The sequence below is a fragment of the Garra rufa genome, chromosome 6 (genome assembly GCF_049309525.1).
Source record: "Garra rufa chromosome 6, GarRuf1.0, whole genome shotgun sequence".
NCBI lineage: Eukaryota > Metazoa > Chordata > Actinopteri > Cypriniformes > Cyprinidae > Garra > Garra rufa.
Window position 1 is genome coordinate 54,967,841 of NC_133366.1, and position 22,217 is coordinate 54,990,057.

General features: G+C 28.3%; 1 protein-coding gene across 1 annotated transcript; it reads left to right on the top strand.

Annotated features, from left to right (window-relative positions):
* The first annotated feature begins 14 nt into the window (after window positions 1–14).
* Window positions 15–21,713, top strand: ercc5 (excision repair cross-complementation group 5). The gene is made up of 16 exons (XM_073842235.1): window positions 15–52; window positions 2,447–2,549; window positions 2,627–2,802; window positions 2,872–2,987; window positions 3,059–3,160; window positions 3,256–3,310; window positions 5,422–5,565; window positions 5,676–5,877; window positions 7,611–8,414; window positions 9,921–10,159; window positions 10,229–10,348; window positions 17,180–17,393; window positions 17,477–17,621; window positions 19,637–19,837; window positions 19,938–20,022; window positions 21,046–21,713. Exons 2-16 carry the CDS (start codon window positions 2,462–2,464, stop codon window positions 21,493–21,495), a joined length of 3,141 nt encoding a protein of 1,046 aa, XP_073698336.1. The 5' UTR covers window positions 15–52; window positions 2,447–2,461; the 3' UTR covers window positions 21,496–21,713.
* Window positions 21,714–22,217: the final 504 nt, after the last annotated feature.

The window sequence follows — 22,217 nt, forward strand, 5'->3', positions numbered from 1 at the left end:
GCCCGGACGCGTTAACCGGTTGTTATGGTTCTGATGCTGTGAGGAGCTGCAGGTCTGTGAGAGATTTTTGTAAAAATATCACGATTTAAACAACTATTCTTAAGCTTATGAACATTAAACGAGCTCAATAGAACGCAGCAATACGAAAAAACGTTCTGCTGCGATACTGAATCATTTTAATCACGAATAATAGAGTTATCATCACTATATTATTGTTGTATTTCTGTATAGTTCTACTTGAGTATCCTGTTTAAAGTTTACTCTGCTTGATTTGGATCTCTGTCATGTGGAAACCAGTTTCAAGCACATAATAGAAATATTGGTAACGATAAATTAATAAATACTGGTGAATCATAAATGTTACATAACGTACTTTTTGAGATATTATTCATAATTTTGACTTTTAAAGTAATAACTGTGATATAAAAAGTGGACATTATGACCAAGTCATAATTATACATACCTAGTCATTTTTATCTCATAATTACGACATTTAATCTCATTACTTAGACATATTCCTCACAATTGTGACCTTTTATGTTATAATTATAACTTTTCATTTTATATTTTTGACTTTATATTTAATTTTGTTATTTTATCTCATTGTAACTTTTTCCACATAGTTACAACTTGTTATTTGCATCATTTAAATTACTTTAACTTTGTCATAATGTTTTGCCATTTTTTATCTCATAATTATAACTTCTCAAACTTATTATTTGAACTTTTTCATAATTGTTACTTTTTTTCTCACAATTTTAACTTTGTGTCATTTTGGCTTTTTATCTCATAATTGTGATTTTTTTTTTTTTTTTTTTTAGAATTTGCAATTTAGACTTTGTCTCAAATTTTATTTAATTTGTAATTCAGACTTTTTATTCTGTAATTGACTTTTCATCTCATAATTGTGACATTTTCTCATAATTTTACATTTCTGTCATAATTGTAACTTTTTAATGTTGACTGATAATGTTGATTCTTTTGTCATAATTTTGTTATTTTTATGTCATAATTGTGATTTTTTATTTTTTTTTAGAATTTGCAATTTAGACTTTGTCTCAAATTTTATTTAATTTGTAATTCAGACTTTTTATTCTGTAATTGACTTTTCATCTCATAATTGTGACATTTTCTCATAATTTTACATTTCTGTCATAATTGTAACTTTTTAATGTTGACTGATAATGTTGATTCTTTTGTCATAATTTTGTTATTTTTATGTCATAATTGTGATTTTTTTTTTTTTTTTTAGAATTTGCAATTTAGACTTTGTCTCAAATTTTATTTAATTTGTAATTCAGACTTTTTATTCTGTAATTGACTTTTCATCTCATAATTGTGACATTTTCTCATAATTTTACATTTCTGTCATAATTGTAACTTTTTAATGTTGACTGATAATGTTGATTCTTTTGTCATAATTTTGTTATTTTTATGTCATAATTGTGATTTTTTATTTTTTTTTAGAATTTGCAATTTAGACTTTGTCTCAAATTTTATTTAATTTGTAATTCAGACTTTTTATTCTGTAATTGACTTTTCATCTCATAATTGTGACATTTTCTCATAATTTTACATTTCTGTCATAATTGTAACTTTTTAATGTTGACTGATAATGTTGATTCTTTTGTCATAATTTTGTTATTTTTATGTCATAATTGTGATTTTTTATTTTTTTTTAGAATTTGCAATTTAGACTTTGTCTCAAATTTTATTTAATTTGTAATTCAGACTTTTTATTCTGTAATTGACTTTTCATCTCATAATTGTGACATTTTCTCATAATTTTACATTTCTGTCATAATTGTAACTTTTTAATGTTATCATTTTGACTGATAATGTTGATTCTTTTGTCATAATTTTGTTATTTTTATGTCATAATTGTGATTTTTTTTAATCTCATAATTTATACTTTATTTCATAATTATCTTCATCTAATAATTGTGACATTTTCTCATAATTTTAAATTTCTGTCATAATTTTAATCTCATAATTCTATACTTTTTATTCTCATAATTTTGAGTTCTTAATGTTATGATTTTGTCTTTCATAACGTTGATTTTTTTTTTTGGTCATAATTTTGTCATTTTCCATCTCATAATTATTCTTTTTAAATGAATTATTTTAACTTTTTCCTCATAATTTTAGATTTTTGTAAAAATCTCATCACAATATCTCATAATTTACTTTTTAATTGATAATTGTGACTTACTGTTATAATAACTATAACTTTTTCTCATAATTATGATTTCTTTTAAATACCATAATTTAGACTTTTTATCTCATAATTGAAATTTCATCACATAGTTGTGACTTTCTTAAAAAAAAAAAAAAAGAATTTACCAAATTCATGATTTTTTTTTCTTTTTTATGTGGTGTAAACATCCATTTCTTGTCATGGTTCTGCTTTTCTGTTAAAGATGAGTGAGTTGATGTTTTTGTGCAGGTGTGAGCAGGAGTGATGGGAGTTCAGGGATTGTGGAGGCTCTTGGAAAGCACCGGAAAACCCATCAATCCTGAAACACTGGAGGGGAAGATCTTAGCTGTGGGTATCCTTTACTGCAGGATTATCACATTGATGTAAGTATAAGTTAGTCTGTTTGGATCCGTGACTCGCCTGTGACAGACATCAGTATCTGGCTGAATCAGGCGGTCAAAGGCGTGAGGGATCGCGATGGGAACGCCGTCCAGAACGCTCACCTCCTCACGCTCTTCAATCGCCTCTGTAAGCTGCTGTTCTTCCGCATCAGACCCGTGTTTGTGTACGACGGAGACGCGCCGCTGCTCAAGAAACAGACGCTGGTGAGCTTCAGCAGCTTTGTGCATGCATGTTAAACGTGAATGACGCTTCAACATCCTGCCCCTCCTCAGGCCATCAGGAGACAGCGGAGGGAGGAGATGAGCCGTGAGTCCAAACAGACCAATGAGAAACTCCTCCAGACCTTCCTGAAGAGACAGGCCATCAAAGCAGCTCTAGGAGACAAAAGGTACAAGTCCTAAATCATCTCCAGTGATGTTTGTCCACCGAAAAACATGCTCAGTATGTCTTTTTCTGCAGCCAAGAGGCGATTCCCAGCCTGTCGTCGGTGAGGCGCGATGAGCAGGATGACATGTACGTTCTGCCTGCGCTTCCTCCTGATGAAGACAGAGACAAGAGCAGGTCAGAAAAACACTAATGAGACGGAATGATAATGAAGAAACATGTTTTTAATTGTGTCTCTTAAATAAATATATATAATTTATATGTTGCTGCAGTTCAGAGGAAGAAAGAGATGGAGATGAATCACTGCAGACCTACAGCAGATTCCAGGTCAGATCAGGCACTTTTCACAACACACACTGTTTCAGAGCAGCTGCACAGAAAAGCAGGATGTTAATGTTGTTAATATCTTCATGCCTTAGAGTTGCATTCAGCAGATCAGAGATGGACGATACTGTAGTTACATTTTGTTACATAATTATGACATTTATTTGTTACAATTTATGCCATAAACATTTTTTAAAAATACAATTATAACCAAAAGTCAAAATGAAAGAAAAAAAAAATCAGCTTTTTATTTCAGTTATAACTTTTTCATCTCAAAATTTAGATTCCCATAATTATGAATTCTGAATCTCATAATTTTGACTTTTTTTTTTACCTCACAATTATCTCAGAATTAAGACTTTTAAATGTTGTAATTTATTTTTTTTCCCTAATAGTTGTTTTTTAATCTCTTTTTGACTTTTAAAATCAAACTTTAGATTTTTTTCATAATTCTTATTTCTTTTCCTTATTTTTTTATCTCACAATTATGATTTTCTTAATCAAATCTTTTAGATGTTTTCCTCATAATTATGAATTTTCCTGATAATTATGACTTCTTAATCTCAATGTTTTGACTTTTCTACGGAATTTTGACTTTTAATCATAATCGTTTTAAATCTCATAATTTTGACTTTTTCCTCATACTTAGGATTTTTTCCTCATAATTATGACTATTTAATCTCAAAATTTATTTTTTGTCTAATTGTTGTTTTTTTTATCTCATAATTATGACTTTTAATATCAAACTTTTGATTTTCTTTCGTAATAAGGATTTATTTTCCTTATTATTATGACTTTTAATCTAATCATTTTGATGTTTTCGTCATAATTATGACAATTTAATCTCAAATTTTTTTTATCCTAATAGTTATGTTTTCTTTTATCTCATTTTGACTTTTCCTCATAATTATGACATTTAATATTAAACTTTAGATTTTTTTTTTCAGAATTATGATTTATTTTCCTTATTATTATGACTTTTTAATCTTATTATGATTTTTCCTTGTAATTATGACTTCTTAATCTAATTATTTTGATGTTTTTCTCATAATTATGACTTTTTTCTCTTAATTAATTAATTAATTAAAAATGTAAATTTTATTCTCATGATAAATTGACTCAACCTCAGTGTTTTGACTTTTCTATGGAATGTTGACTTTTAATCATAATCGTTTTAAATCTCATAATTTTGACTTTTTCCTCATACTTAGGATTTTTTTCCTCATAATTATGACTATTTAATATTAAAATATTTTTTTCCTAACAGTTATGTTTTTTTTATTTAATTTTCACTTTTCCTCATAATATTATGCCTTTTAATATTTTAAAATTATTTATTATGACTTTTTCATTTTAATGTTTTCTTCATAATTGTGACATTTTTCCTCATAATTGACCTTTTTATCTCGTAATTTTGACCTTTAATCTCAGAATTTAGATTTTTTTCCTCATAATTATGAATTTTCCTGATAATTATGATTTCTTAATCTCACTTTTTTGACTAAAATCTCATAATTATGACTTTTTCCTTTTTATTATGACTTGTAATATTTTAAAATGATTTATTATGACTTTTTCATTTCTGTTTTCCTCAAAATTATAATTTTTTTCTCATAACAATTTAGACTTTTTAATCTTATTATTATGACTTTTTGTCTCAGTTATGATTTTCTCATAATTAAGATTTTTAATCTCAAAATTTAAATTAATGTTCTTATAATTATTAATTATTCCTTATAATTATGACTTCTTATTATAATCATTTTGATGTTTTCCTCATAATTAAGATTTTTAATCTCAAAATTATTAATTAATTATTTTGATTTTTAATTTCATGATAATGACTTTCTTTCTCATAATTTTGATTTTTTTAAATCTCATAATTGTTAATTAATTAATTAATTAATTTGACTTTTAATTTCATGATAATGACTTTCTTTCTCATAATTTTGATTTTTTTAATCTCATAATTATTAATTAATTAATTATTTTGACTTTTAATTTCATGATAATGACTATCTTTCTCATAATTTAGATTTTTTTTAAATCTCATGATTATAATTTCTAACACAAGAAACATCTCATACGTCTCTGAATTTTTCTGTCTTGTTCAGGAAGAGATGTATGAGAACCCGAACTCTGTAGACATCAACTCTGAGGAGTTTTCCCTGATGCCACCGGAGATCAAACACGAAATCCTGAAAGAAATGAAGGAGTTCAGCAAAAGGAGACGCACCCTGTTCCACAAACCCCCAGAGGTGCTCAGCTTCATGCTGTCATTACATTACACCTTATTAAGTTTTGTTAATATTATTTAGTAAGTTTAACACTGATAATATTCCTCACTTACCTAATGCTGGTGCGTCAGAGGTCAGGCGAGTTCTCTCAGTATCAGCTGGCGGGTCTCCTGCAGAGGAACAAACTCAACCAGCGTCTGGAGGGAGTGGAGCAGGAGATGAACCAGCGCAGCTCTGGAGCAGCGGATCAGACGGACCAACAGAGCAAAGACCAGCACATGGAGGTCCGCCGTCTGGTGTCCGAGGACTCCTCACACTACATACTCATTAAAGGTCAGGAAAACATTGAAGTGTTACACATTTTGTGTTTTTTTGTTCATATGTGTTATAGTCTCTCTTCTGCTCACCAAGGCTGCATTTATTTGATTAAAAATACAGAAAAATTGTGAAATATTTTTAGAATTTAAAACAGCTGTTTTCTATGTGAATATCTGTTAAACTGTAATTTATTTCAGTGATCAAACCTGCATTTTCAGCATCATTCCTCCGGTCTTCAGTGTCACATGATCCTTCAGATATCATTCTAATATACTGATTTGCTGCTGAACAAACATTTCTGATTATTATAAATGTTGAAAACAATTGTGCTAATATTTTCGTGGAAACCATTATACATTAAACTTTTTAAGGATTCACAGATGAATAGAAAGTTTTAAAGAACAGCATTTAGTTGAAATAGAAATATTTTAACATTATAAATGTCTTGACTGGCATTTTTGAATAATTTAATGCATCCTCGATGAATAAAAGTATTAAATTCTAGAAATAAAACTTTTTAAGCCAAAATATCCCTAATATTTTAAAATATATAGTATAGATTTTAAGTCATAATTATGACTTTAAATACCAAATTTCTCATAATTATGATTTATTTATCTTATAATTATGACTTCTTAATCTAATCCATTTTGATGTTTTCCTAATAATTATGACTTTTTTTCTCATAATTAGGATTTTTTAAAATCTTTGAATGTAGTTTTTGTTGTTGTTTAATTATATGTGTGTATATATTTTTATATTTATTTATTTAATTTATAGTAAGTGTTTTATTTTATAATTGTATTTTATAATTATTGATTTATTTAATTATTTTTTATTAAGTGTTTTATTTTTATTTTTGTGTGTGTTTTATTTTCAAAGAACTTTTGGTCAATTTAATGCATCCTTGATGAATAAAAGTATTAAATTCCATGAATAATTCTTTAATTTCTTTGTTTCTTTAGAAAAGTTTTTTTTTAAAGGGATTTAACTTATTTGAGTTTTTTTATCTTAATTATATATATATATATATATATATATATATATATATATATATATATATATATATATATATATATATATATATATATAGTGTATGTGTTTTATCTTAGAATGACCTACCTATTCAGTTTGATTCTTCAGAAAAGTTTTTTTTTTTTTTTTTTTTTTTTTTTGATTTTTTTTTTTAAATATTTTATTGACATTGTTATGATTTTACTTATTTTATTGTAATTATATATATATTTTTTTAAATAATTTATTTAATGTGTAGTAAGTGTTTTATTTTAGAATGACCTATTTCAATTTGTATTATTTGTTCATTTTTAACACATTTTAGTTTTTTATTTTATTTTTGTGTTTTATTTTAAAAGAATTATGACTTCTTAATCTAATAATTTCTCTGATTTGCTCTTAATTAGGATTTTTGTACTCATAATTAGGAATTTTTAAATCTCAGAATGTAGATTTTTTTTTATTCCTCATAATTAAATCTCTTTTTATTTATTTATTTAAAGAACTAAAGAACTTTAGTTCAATTTAATTAATTAATATAATATAATATTATATATATATATATATATATATATATATATATATATATATGTTTTTTTTTTTTTTTTTTTGAAGAACTTTTGGTCAGTTTAATGCATCCTTGATTAATAAAAGTACTAATTTCTTCCAAACAATACTGTCCTACTAAAGTACAACCAAACAAACTTTAGTCTTTGCGTTACCATGTTCTTCAGGCTCCCAGAAGAAAGCCAGCGCTCCAGACAGTGGTCCAGCTCCAGCGCTGTGGTCCAGCTCTCCATGGGAACGTAAAGGAAGACCAAAAGGAAAGCCTGAGCCCTTATGGCGGCCTGTGACTGAGGATGATGAGAACAAGCCTTCATCCTCCTCATCCTGTCCAGAGGAGGAGCCACCAGCATCAGGAGCGCCACCTTCTCCTCGCACCCTACAGGCCATCCAGAACGCCATGATAGACAGCAGCTCTGAAGAAGAAGCCGTGGCTGTGAGAGGATCTGAAGATAAAGATGGAAGCGTCTCACCTCGAACTCTACGAGCCATCCAGATCTCCATGACGGATCCGGCAGACGAACACAAACGCAGGACGTATGTCATCAGCAGCAGCTCAGAAGATGAGGATGAAGCTGTGGTTCCTGACAGAAGCGTGGTGACTGAGGTCAGCGCAGGTGGAGGTGTTTCTCCCAGGACTCTGATGGCCATACAGGAAGCTCTGGGAGATGGAGATGTGGAGCGGATTGAGCTGAGGAACGGCTCTGATGGAGAAGATCCTGGAATCAGTGTTTCCTCACAGAAAGAGACTTCAGAATCCAAGCTGCAGTCCAGAATGCCTCTTCTTCTCAGTTCTGCCGTGTCTGAAAGTCAGGAGGAGACACGTGAGCCTCCAGATGCTGCGGTGAATCATCTTCTGAAGCTGAGACACCTGAGCACTTCCTCTGATCGCAAACCTGTGAATGCAGACGAGACAGATCAGTCGGAGGAAAATAAAGTCAAGAGTGAAGATGAGGTGGAAAGCAGCTCTGAAGGTACAAATGCACACAGACACTTCTAGAGATTACAGATTTTCTTAGTAAATATTTCAAAAATTTAACAACACCTTTGCAGGTTCGCAGTTATTTAATGCCAGTTAATGCTCACATGATGTGCAGCTAAATTAATAAAATATTTTAGTTGTTTTTTATTTTAAAATGTTTTTTTTTTGTGATTTACATTGTTAAATGTTAAAATTGATACATTTTTTAGTACATTTAGATTTTTTTATTTTAGAAATGTTTATTTATATTTTACGATTTAACAATTTCTAGTATGTTTTATTTTGATTTGTTTTAAAAATCACTCATTTTTATCATATATTTCATTTTTGGTATGTTTTATTTTATTATAATTTAAATTTTATATCTTTACTTTTCAAATGTTTTTAATATGTTTTGGGTGTAAATTTTTAAATAATTTTTTATTATGTTTTATTCTGATTTGTTTTAAAATTATTTAATAAAATTATCATTTAATTTTTAGTATGTGTTTTATTTGAATTTTTTTATTTTAGAATAACTTGTTTGTATCATTTATTTATATATTTATATTTCATTTATTAATTTTAAAATGGTTTATTACAATTTTACATTTTTATTATTTACATTTAAAAAGATTCATACATTTTTAGTATGGGTTTTATTTAGATTTTTTTATTTTAGAATCACTCATTCTATCTTTTTTTATTATTTTACTATAATTTTACATTTTTATTATTTACATTGTTTTTTATTTATTTTACAAATGTTTTTGATTTATTATTATTTTGTATGTTTTAGAATATGTTTAATATTTAGAGTTATTGGTTTACATTTTATGATGTACGTTTCATTTACATTTGCTTTAAAATTATTATTATTTTTATTTTAGAACCACTCGTTTTTATTATTTATTTAATTTTTGTTTTATTATTATTATTTTTATTTTTAAATGGTTTATTATAATTTTACATTTTTATTATTTACATTTAAAATGTTTTTTATGTATACTTTTTTGCATGTTTTGGGGTATTTTTAATTTAGTATTATTGGTTTACATTTTATGATTTAACAATTTTTAGTACGTTTAATTTTGATTTGTTTTAAAATGATTAAAATTAGAATGTAATTTTTAGTATGTGTTCTATTTAGATTTTTTTTTTTCAGAATCACTTGTTTTTATAATTTATTTAATTTTAATATGTTTTTTATTATTTTAAAATGGTTTATTACTAATTTAAATTTTTATTATTTACATTTAAAATATTTATGATTGATACATTTTTACTGTGTTTTTGGGGTATTTTTAATTTAGAATTATTGGTTTACATTTTTATGATGTAACTAATTTTAGGTCTTTTATTTAGCATTATTTTAGTAGTTTTATTTTAATTTTTAAAACTTTTTAATTTTATATTTTAATTAGCTTTTCACTAACTAACAATCCCTGGCTTACAGAATGTTTAGAGGTTTTTACCAGAAAACAAAGAGTGACTGATACCTGTTGCTTTGTTCCCTCAGAGAGTTTTATTGATGTCTCTGATGCGGAGGAACCATCTGAAACAGAGGACTCTCACATCAAAGAAGAAGAAGCTGATAAAAGCAGCTCAGAAGACAAAGAGGAGCAGCAAACAGAAGAAGAGGAGAGCAAAGAGGAAGAGTCCAGCATCCAGAGTCCAGATAAGAGTGAAGAAATCAACGAGTCCCTAGATGAAGCCCCTGCTGCTGCTGCTGCGAGCGAGTGGGATCACATCGACACGGTACGTCTCATAATCAGCTAGCTGTGTGTTATATGTTATATGTTTGTAACGTGTTTCTCTGTGTCGCAGGAGGAGCTGCTTCAGCTGGACAGAGACCTGCAGGACGAGCAGATGAGTCTGACAGAGCAACAGCAGCAGCAGCAGCGCAGCAGCAACACCGTCACCGGACAGATGTGCCTCGAGAGCCAGGTCAGAATCCTCATATAAGACACAGTTTAACTCAAATATAAGGGCCTGATTTGCCAGATGTGAGATCCATAAAAGCACAGATGGGAGTGTAAAGTTCTGCTGATCTACTGACAGTGAGCACAACTGAAGAAGTTAGGGATGCACCGAATGTTCAGCAACCGAAATAAGCAAAAAGGCAGAATAAATGATAGCGAGCAATGATTTGATCCAATAGAGGCGTGCACTAATGATCAAACATGTGGTCAGTGTGGAAGCATTTAAAACTCATTGCAAGCAGCGACAGCGAGAGACTGTTTAGAAGCGCATCGCATGTCTTCATGAGGAGAGAAAGGTTACTGTATGATGACTGAAATCATCCATTAGTCAATCAACTCCAGAACGTTCTGTTGTCTAATACACCAGACACCAATTGTGTTTATTCTGACAGCAGCTCCTTAGCCAGGGTTCAAAGACCAAAGATGACAATCATTCACAAATCTGCTGCTGCCAGCAAACACTAGGACTGAGCTCTTCTTGCGGGTTTACCACTAAATAAAACTCAACATGTTAGTATTGTCATTTTACTGCTGTTCTGTCAAATAAAATAAAAACAATCATTCCAACATCTCTATTAATACATTTATTCTAACATTCTCCTTTGTGCGGCAAGGCTGCATTTATTTGTGCATTAGAAACACATGCCTGATTCAAGAAGGGGCTCTTAAAATGGCCAAAAAATATTATTTAACTAACTTATTTATTTTAAGTTAAACTGTGCTTTGTTGGTAGGCTATAATGTCACTTGTTTTTCATTTATTTAATTATCGGTATGTTTTATTTTTATTGTTTTTATTTATGTTTTAATTTAGAATTATTGGATTACATTTTATGATTTATCAATTTTAGTGTGTTTTATTTTGATTTGTTTTTAATTTTTAGTTTGTTTTGGGGTTATTTTTAATGTAGAATTATTGGTTTACATTTTATGATTTAGTCAAATTATGTCATTTTTAGTATGTGTTTCATTTTGATTAGTTTTTTTTTTAATTTTAGAATAACTCGTTTTTATCATTTGTTTAATTTTTGGTATGTTTTATTTTTTAAAATTTTAAATTTTTATTAGTTACATTTAAAATATTTATGATTCATTTTTACTGTGTTTTTGGGGTATTTTTAATTTAGAATTATTGGATTACATTTTATGATTTATCAATTTTAGTGTGTTTTATTTTGATTTGTTTTTAATTTTTAGTTTGTTTTGGGGTTATTTTTAATTTAGAATTATTGGCTTACATTTTATGATTTATGTTTTATTTTATGATTTAGTCAAATTATGTAATTTTTAGTATGTGTTTCATTTTGATTATTTTTATTTTATTTTAGATTAACTCGTTTTTATCATTTGTTTAATTTTTGGTATGTTTTATTTTTTTAAATTTTAAATTTTTATTATTTACATTTAAAATATTTATGATTCATTTTTACTGTGTTTTTGGGGTATTTTTAATTTAGAATTATTGGTTTACATTTTATGATTTAACAATTTTTTTGAACGTCTAGAATGTTAAACATGTTCAGTGTTAAGTCAGTATTTTTGAACTGTTGTTTTGTAATTGATTTTTCTTTTTGAAAAGCAAGACAAAACTATTAAAAGCACATTTTGGCTATTTATTTTATGCAATGGTGAAATAAATTGGCAAAATACATGGGGAAAAACGCGAAAAAACGTGTTTCGGCCCAGTGTTTGATATTGTTTGGCTTCGGCTTCAGCCAAGAATTTTCCTTTTGGTGCATCCCTAGATGAAGTCGTAAACAAGCTATTGAAAATGATAAGGTGTGGTAATCTGCAGGTGCAAAATGAGTTTAGACGTGCTTTTTTGGGCGTTAAATAATGCTGCAATTACCAGTAAACTGATTAATGTAAACCTTAGTAAAACACCATGCATGATTCATTTGAACACTCTTTTCTCACATAAACATTGCATCTAAAAGAGAAACTTATGGTGGCCAAAAGAGCTTAAGGCGCTGCAAAAAAAAAAAAACACCTGCAAATTAGGAAAAAACCTCTTCATCAGTTTGACAAATATTGCAAATATTCACAAATACAGAAACTTGCTGCAAATACACACAGACCACATCGCAAATGTTTAAGGGAACCGCAACAACTTAAGTGACAAACCTGACCGATTTCGGTTTATTTTACCATCCTGATCATATGAGTCCTTTGCTTTGTTTTTTATATTATAACAAGCTGATGAAATACACAGTTACTGTAACTCTGAAACGTTATGTAAGCTACTTTTACAACCCTTACAAAAATTAACCATGGTTAAAGGCACCCCTAATTAAAATTATAATTTAATTTTAAGTATGTGTTTTATTTAGATTTTTTTTTATCATTTACTTAATTTCTTTTGTAAATTTTTACTATGTTTTTGGGTATTTATTGTTTTACATTTTATGATTTAACTATTTTGAGTACATTTCCTTTTGATTTGTTTTAAAATGATATATTAAAATTATTTAATTTTTAGTATGTGTTTTATTTAGATTTTTTAGTTTTTGAATCACTTGTTTTTATCATTTACTTAATTTTTGGTATGTTTTGGTATTAATCTTTAGTGTGTTTGGGGGTATTTATTAGTTTATATATTATGATTTAACAATTTTTTTGTATGTTTTATTTTTATTTGTTTTAAAATGATATTAAAATTATCATTTAATTTTTAGTATGTGTTTTGTTTAGATTTGTTTTATTTTAGAATCACTCATTTTTATCATTTATTTAATTTTTGGTATGTTTTATTTTATTATAATTTTACATTTTTATTATTTACATTTAAAATGTTTAGTATGTTGTGGAGTATTTTTAATTTAGAATTGTTGGTTCTAGCCTATATATATTGTATGTATTTTTATTATTATATAAAATAAATACAAATAAAAAAGGTTACTATAGTTAAACCATGGTAAATTAAAAACATTAACCATACAACAACAACAACATGGTTACTACACTTTTACTATAATAAAATATAATATATAACGTTTGACTGCGTGTCTTGAGTAAATCCTCCCAGTAGTTTTTAGCATCAAAAGAGGCTTTATTCTGATGCAAGCTGTTAGAAAAATTGGCCCTAAAACTAAAATTAAAAATGTTATTGCAATGTAAAAAAAAGTAAGTAAATAAATAAAATCAATGTTAAATGAAGTAAAATAAATTAATTTAATAATTTAAATACATTAATAAAATAAATTAATTTATCTTATCTTGATGCACTAAAAACATTAATAAAAACTATATAGATGTATTTAAAACTACAAAAAATTACAAAAACACAAAAGGCCAAAAACTCAACTAAAACTAAAAACTGATTCAAAATATTAATGAAACTATGATAGTATCTCAGTGATACTAAAATAACACTTGGGAAACAGCACAAAAGCTACTATTGATTTAGTATTTAATCATTTAAAAAAGTTATATATAGTTGTCCATGAAGGCTGGAAGTGAAAAACATCTTATATTCAGGTGTGCATAATTATTAGGCGTGTGTTCTTTTACAGATAAAAAAAAAAAAAGCCAAAAAAGAGATTTAACTCAGACTAAAAGTCAAAAAGATTTAAATGCCCATATTTTGTAGTTTGACTTAAATCTTTTTTGCCTCATTTTATCTGTAAAAGAAAACACGCCAAATAATTACTCACACCTAAAATAAGATGTTTTTCACTTCCAGCCTTCATGGACAAGTATATATCACCTTTAAATGATTTAAATAAAAATGTTGATTATAGCTGCTTGAGTGCTTTAGAGTGTAGACTGTAAACACTGACATTATTGCACATGGATATCATTGTTTGCATTTGTCTGAGATCGGGAAGGTTAAAGTGTGTGTGTGTGTGTGTGTGTGTGTGTGTGTGTGTGTGTGTGTGTGTGTGTGTGTGTGTGTGTGTGTGTGTGTGTGTGTGTGTGTGTGATGGCGGCAGGTGTGTCTAAATCCGGCTGTCAACATATTCCTCATTTACACCGCTGTGTTTGTTTAAGCTTTAGCGCCTAGTGGATAAATATCTCTCTGCTCCTTTTTTTCCAGAGGGGTTCGGCTGGATTAAAAGAGATTTATCGTTTCAAACCTGTCAGTTTAGTTTACTTCTACTTTTTAAAAAGACTGTGACAGCTTCCTTTATACTGGTTCTGCTGTATATACTGCATTACAGAGCTGCGGGGTTTTAGAAATATGTGACACTTGATCACAAAACCAGTCATGAGGGTCAATTTTCATCTGAAAACTGAATAAATACGCTTTCATTTATGTGGTTTGTTAGGATAGGACGATATTTGGCCGAGATACAACTATTTGAAAATCTGAGGGTGCAGAAAATCAAAATATTGAGAAAATCGCTTTTAATGTTGTCCAGATGAAGTTCTTGGCAATGCATATTACTAATCAAAAATTAAGTTTTGATATATTTGCAGTAGGACATTTACAAAATATCTTGATGGAACTTGATCTTTTTGGGATAAAAGAAAAAATTATCATTTTGACCCAGACCAGGGTAATATATATCATTGGGATTTTTCTGAAAAAAGAGAATAACTTTTCTGTTTATAAAATAAATAAATAAAAAGCTGTGCTTATTTGTAGTGCTGCATAATTTTGCAAAAATACTAAATAAATATGAATAAATAATAATTATTTGAATTTAATTAAAATGAATAATAATATTAAATTATTATTTTTTTTAAATATATTCTAAGATTTCAATGTAAATAATAAAAAAAAGAAAATGTTGTTAGATCTGGAAAATGCACCGCATATATTTATTTAACTAAATTACGGTCTTTGCAATTGGATAATCGTGCAAAGTAAATAGTATGTGAAACTAATAAATTAAATGCAAAAATCTTTGTTGCATTTTTAATTAAATTTTGTGTAAAAGTTTGTGCTGTAGAATTGATTAAGTAAGGGATAATTACTAATCTTGTATTTTATAGAAGGAAAACTGTATTTTATTTTATTGTATTATTTTTACATTTTATTCAATAGAAGGAATAAAGTAATCTGGACTGCAACACATTTTTAAAAATCATTGTAAAAAAAATAATTAATTTGTTTATTTATTGATGGAAACTTTTATTTATTTACTAGATTATTGTAATATATTTAATAAATTTTATTTTATTTTATAAAAGGAATAAAGTAATCAGGATTTCAATCCATTTTAGAAATCATCAAAATATTTATTAAAACTTTTATTTATTTACTAGATTAATGTAATATATTTTAATACAAGTTGTTCTTGTATTTTATAGAAGGAAAACTGTAATTTTTTTTTTTTTTTTTACATTTTATTCAATAGAAGGAATAAAGTAATCTGGACTGCAACCCATTTTTAAAAATCATCGTAAAAAATAAATGTATTTATTTGTTTATTTATTGATGGAAACTTTTATTTATTTACTAGATTAATGTAATATATTTTAATAAATGTTATTTTATTTTATTTTATTTTATTAAAAATGAATAAAGTAATCAGGACTTCAATCCATTTTAGAAATCATCAAAATATTTATTTATTGAAACTTTTATTTATTTACTAGATTCATGTAATATATTTTAATACAATTTCTTCTTGTATTTTATAGAAGGAAAACTGTGTTTTATTTTATTTTATTTTATTTTATTATTTTTTACATTTTATTTAATAGAAGGAATAAAGTAATCCGGACTGCAATCCATTTTACAAATCATCATAATATTAATTAATTAATTTTTTTATTTATTGATTGATTGAAACTTTTATGTATTTACTAGATTAATGTAAAATATTTTAATAAATTTTGTTTTATTTTATAAAAGGGATAACATAATCAGGACTTCAATCCATTTTAGAAATCATCAAAATATTTATTTATTGAAACTTTTATTTATTTACTAGATTAATGTAATATATTTTATTAATACAATTTTTTCTTGTATTTTATAGAAGGAAAACTGTAATTTTATTTTATTTTATTTTTTACATTTTATTCAATAGAAGGAATAAAGTAATCTGGACTGTAATCCATTTTACAAATCATCGTAATATTTATTAATTAATTATTTTATTTATTGATTGAAACTTTTATTTATTTACTAGGTTATTGTAATATATTTCAATAAATGTTATTTTATTTTATTAAAAAGAAATAAAGTAATCAGGACTTCGATCCATTTTAGAAATCGTCATAATATTTATTTATTTGTTAAAACGTTTATTTATTTACTAGATTAATGTAATATATTTTAATACAATTTCTTCTTTTAGTATTTTATAGAAGGAAAACTGTTATTTTATTTTATTTTATTATTTTTTACATGTTATTTAATAGAAGGAATAAAGTAATCCGGACTGCAATCCATTTTACAAATCATCGTAATATTAATTAATTAATTTGTTTATTTATTGATTGAAACTTTTATTTATTTATTAGATTAATGAAATATGTTTTTATAGAATTTATTGTGTGCATCGTAGAGCTAGACAAGATGAGCATTTAGGGTTAAAGAGTGTATAAATATACTTTTTTTTTTTTAGAAAATAACTAATAATTTCGCTAGATAAGAGCATTATTCCTCAGCTGGGAATGTTTAGAGTCATTTGAAGCTGCACTGAAAATGCATTTTTAACCTTCAATTTATTGAGCACCATTGAGGTCCACTATATAGAGAATAAATCCTGGAAAAACGTAATTTCTCATTGGCAGTGCATGTACTGCAGAATAGTATGAGGAGTGCACCAGTATACACGACCTGTGACGCTCATGTCTGCATGATTCTGAAGTGTTTCTGTGGGTGTGATGGCGTTCATCAGGAGCTGTTGCGTTTGTTCGGCGTGCCGTTCGTCGTGGCGCCGATGGAGGCCGAAGCCCAGTGTGCTGCACTGGATCGTCTGGACCAAACGCACGGCACCATCACCGAAGACAGCGACATCTGGCTCTTCGGCGGCCGCCACGTCTACAAGAACTTCTTCAACCAGAACAAATACGTGGAGCATTACCAGTCTGTGGACATGCAGAACCAGCTGGGTGAGCTGCACACCTGACATCAGGTAATATGCACCATTAATAGGAGGAAAGAGACACTGATGTGAGCTTGTGTCCGTCTGCAGGGCTGGACAGGAGCAAACTCATCAATCTGGCGTATCTGCTGGGCAGCGATTACACCGAGGGCATTCCAGGAGTGGGATACGTCACCGGGATGGAGATCCTCAACGAGTTTCCCGGAGCCGGTTTGGAGCCACTCATTCAGCTCAGGTCAGAAACGCTGCGGGAAATGACAGCAAAAGACCATCAAAGTTGCTGTGCAATATGTGTGATGTCTTAAGCAGCATGGGTATATTTGTAGCAATAGCCAAAAATACATTGTATGAGTATAAATGATTGATTTTTCTTTTATGCCAAAAATCATTTGGATATTAATATCATGTTTCATTAAGATATTTTGTACATTTCCTACCGTAAATATATTAAAATTTAACTTTTGATTAGTAATATGCATTGCTAAGAACTTCATTTGGACAACTTTAAAGGTGATTTTCTCAATATTTAGATTTTTTTGTACCCTCAGATTCCAGATATTAAAATATTTCTTAAATAGTGTCCTATCCCAACTATACATCCATTAATAGCTTATTTATTGCACCCTTATGACTGGTTTTGTGATCGAGGATCACATATGTGACCCTGGACCACAAAACCAGTCATAAGGTTAAATTTTACAAAATGTAGATGTATACATCATATGAAAGCTCAATAAATAAGTTTTCTATTGATGTATGGTTTGTTAGGATAGGACAATATTTGGCTGGAATCTGAGGGGGCAAAAAAATCAAAATACTGAGAAAATCACCTTTAAAGTTGTCCAAATTGAGTTCTTAACAATGCATATTACTAATCAAAAATTACATTTTGATATGTTTGCAGTAGGAATTTTACAAAATTCTTCATGGAACATGATCTTTACTTAATTTCCTAATGATTTTTGGCATAAAAGAAAAATCAATAATTTTGACCCATACTATGTATTTTTGGCTATTGCTACAAATATACCCCAGCGACTTAAGACTGGTTTTGTGGTCCAGGGTCACATATATGGTAAAAGAAATAATAAAAATGGGACATTTTATGTAATTTTTACTGTGAAATAATTTGAAATCCACAGATTTTGGTAAAATTAAGTCATTTTAAAATTTTCAGTGAACAAAATGTCAACTGAAAATATAAAAATATTCCCTGAAAATTGCAAAAAAAATCTTTATTTTTATTATATAATTTATATTAAAATATTTGAATAAAAATAAAAGCTGAAAATATAAAAAAAATACTATAATACTATAATTAAGAAGTCTCTTCTGCTCATCAATTCGGCATTTATTTGTTCAAAAATAAGTAAAAACAGTGAAATATTGTTACAGTTTAAAATAGCTGTTTGTCAAAATATAATTTATTGCTTTTTATTTGAAAAAGAAATCATTAATTTAAGTACGTATTAATTAAAAGCATTGATATTATTTAATAACAATAATATAATTTGTGACGTCTTAAGTATCATTGGTGTATTTGTAGCAATAGCCAAAAATACATTGTATGGGTCAAAATGACCAATTTTATGCCAAACATCATTCGGATATCATAAAGACATTTAGTAAGTTTCCTACCGTAAATATATAAAAACTTAGTTTTTAACTAGTAATATGCATTGCTAAGAACTTCATTTGGACAATTTTAAAGGTGATTTTATGGCTGATTTTTAGTCCAGGGTTCATAAAACTGGTGAAAAACTAGAAATGGGACATTTTATGTCATTTTTACTGTAAAATACTTTTAAATCCACAGATTTTGTAGCAAAAATTAAGTCATTTTATAATTTGCAGTGAAATATTGAAAATAATTTCATTTCAATTTTATCCAATTTATTTGTCCAATGTTTTCAGGGGCCAACTTTAAATTTTATTTAGTAAATATAACCAAATTTTAATTTTCATGGCTGCAACACATTCCAAAAAAAAAGAGTTGTTTTTACACCAGCTTGTGCAGAAGCTACAGGGATGGAGTCTAATTCATCGTGTATATTCATATATAGTATATTGTACAGGTGCAAAATAGATTTTTTTTTTTTTTTTTACCATAAAGTTTTTTACCGTAAAGTTCAGTCCTGTAAAAGCTGAAATGTAATTTCCATGTGTTTTTATTCAAATTGTTGTCAATCACAGCTGCTGTTTTTCCTATAAATTGTAAACATAGCTGACCGTGTTTGTTGTCTGCTGTAGTGAGTGGTGGACTGAAGCGCAGGAGAATAAGAAACTGGCCACCAACCCCAAAGACACAAAGGTGAAGAAGAAACTGAGAAATATTGAGCTTCATCCTGGTTTCCCGAACCCAGCTGTGGCTCAGGCGTACCTGCAGCCCACCGTCGACCAATCAGACGCCTCCTTCAGCTGGGGCCGCCCACACCTGGACCTCCTCAAAGAATATCCTTCATGTCATTTACACATTTACGCTGACTTTTAACACATTGTGAATGTCTGCATGAGTTTAAAATGAGGAGAAGAGGTTCTTAACCCGTCACACTTTCTGTCAGAGCCGCTTCGGATGGAGCAGCAGGAAGACGGAAGAAACGCTGCAGCCGGTGCTCAAACAGCTCCAGACGCAACAGGTGACAGACTTCAGTTCCTGTGAACAAAATACAACTATTCCAAATCATTTTCATTCATTTAAATAAGGTGAAATAAAATAGGAGTAAAAATCGTAAAAAGTAAAAGTCGTAAAATAACTAAAACTGAAATTAAATTAAATATAGATATCAAAATAATTTAAACATGACAAAAGGACATTGCAAAATTACTAAAAATAAAATCTAATATAAATATAAAAACAAATAATACAAAAATAACACTGATGATTCATTTATCAATGTTTGGATATTTTTGAAAGAAGTCTCTTATTTGTTTACTAAAGCCACATTTATTTTATTAAAAATACAGTAAAAATTATTTTAAATTTTTTTAATGTAAAATAGCTGTTTCTATGTGAATATCTGTTAAACTCTAATTTATTTCTGTGATCAAAGCTGAATTTTCAGCATCATTACTCTAGTCTTCAGTGTCACATGATCCTTCAGAAATCATTCTAATATACTGATTAATTTTAAATTTTATACATTATAGATACATTATAATTTAATTTTATATACATTTCATTTTTAAATACATAAAAATATTCTCTAAATTAATTGCATACAATTTTTTAGACATTTTAATATCAAGTTCTATATTATATTTATTGAGTAGAAGTTTGAAGTAGAAATCTTTGTCACATTATAAAAGTCTTTACTGGCACTTTTGATTAATTTAATCTGCCTTTGATTTATAAAAGTGTTAATTTATAATTGTATTTAATTTTATCTAATTTTATTAAGACATAGAAAGGTTTTTAATTTGTCCTTTTTATTTATCTATTTTTTTTTTACAGATCTACCAACCTTTGATTTTTTTTTATTATGAACTATATATAGAGTGTGACCTGGAAAAGTCATGGAAATTATTCAAATTAATTTTTTTAAAAATCAGCAAAATCTAAAAAAAAAAAACTTTCAATTTTACATTTAGTGTGATTTATACATTATAGATAAGTATTACTGTATTTTTGATCAAATAATTGCATTGTTGTGTGTGTGCAGACGCAGCTGCGCATCGATTCGTTCTTCCGTCTGGAGCAGCAGGAGCGCCAGTCCATCCGCAGCCAGCGTCTGCGCAGAGCCGTCACCTGCCTCAAGAGAAAGGAGAGAGAGGAAGAAGGGGAGGACGACGAGGAAGAAACATCTCCAGCAAAGAAGGACAGGAGCGGGGCCTCACAGCCGGATGGGGCCCCTGGTGGCGCAGGGCCGCTGGCGGGAGGATTCATAGGGTCAGTGCCTCACCTGAACTCACCTGCAGACACACAGGATGAGACGAGGGGCGGAGCCACACAAGTGTTGCCATCGAGGGCGGAGTCAAGCAGCTCCAGCTCAGAGGATGATGATGCTGAGTGTGGGCGGGGCGTCGCTATGGTTACAGCACGTTCTGTGTTCGAGGGGAAAACGAGAGGAAGAGGGAAACGAGGAGGAAGAGGAAGGAGCAGAAACAGATGATGACAATAAACACACTCATAAATGATGACGCAATTATTTAAGAAATGCCAACATGAAATCATGAAAAATAAAGAATGACGTCAACATTTCTTCACATTAAAACAGATCTACCAACAATTGCTACCTTATTACTTCTTTCTATTGCTGTTTTTTTTTACAATCTTTAGATGAATTTGCAAAAAAAAAGAAAAGAACAATAAAAGTCTGGAAAATTCAAATGTGTTTAGTGCTTTTTATGTGATTAATAGACATAAAGGTCTTTTATTTCTATATATATATATATATTTTTTTTTTTTTCATTTTCAATTTGTCCTTTTTATTTATCTATTTTTTACAGACCTAAAGCTAACTATTTTTCTATTTCTATTTTTCATATAAATATTTCGGTAACACTTTACAATAAGGTTCATTAGTTAAACATTAGTTAATTAACTAACATGAACTAACCATGAGCAATACATTTGTTACTGTATTTACTAATCTTCATTAACATTAGTTAACGCAAATACAGTTGTTCATTGTTTGTTCATGTTAGTTCACACTGCATTAACTAATGTTAACAAAATTTTAATAATGTATTAGTAAATGTTGAAATTATCATTAACAAAGATTAATAAATGCTGTATAAGTCCAGTTCATTATTAGCTCATGTTAACTAATGTGGTTAACTAATGTTAACTAATGAACCTTATTGTAAAGTGTTACCAATATTTCTATATATA

What these genes read in the sequence shown, in the direction of transcription:
- ercc5 (XM_073842235.1), top strand. Translation starts at nt 2,462, where the DNA reads ATGGGAGTTCAGGGATTGTGGAGGCTCTTGGAAAGCACCGGAAAACCC. An exon ending in GAAGACAGAGACAAGAGCAG is followed by an intron (nt 3,161 to 3,255) that starts GTCAGAAAAACA and finishes ATGTTGCTGCAG; the next exon opens with TTCAGAGGAAGAAAGAGATG. An exon ending in AGATGTGCCTCGAGAGCCAG is followed by an intron (nt 10,349 to 17,179) that starts GTCAGAATCCTC and finishes GGCGTTCATCAG; the next exon opens with GAGCTGTTGCGTTTGTTCGG.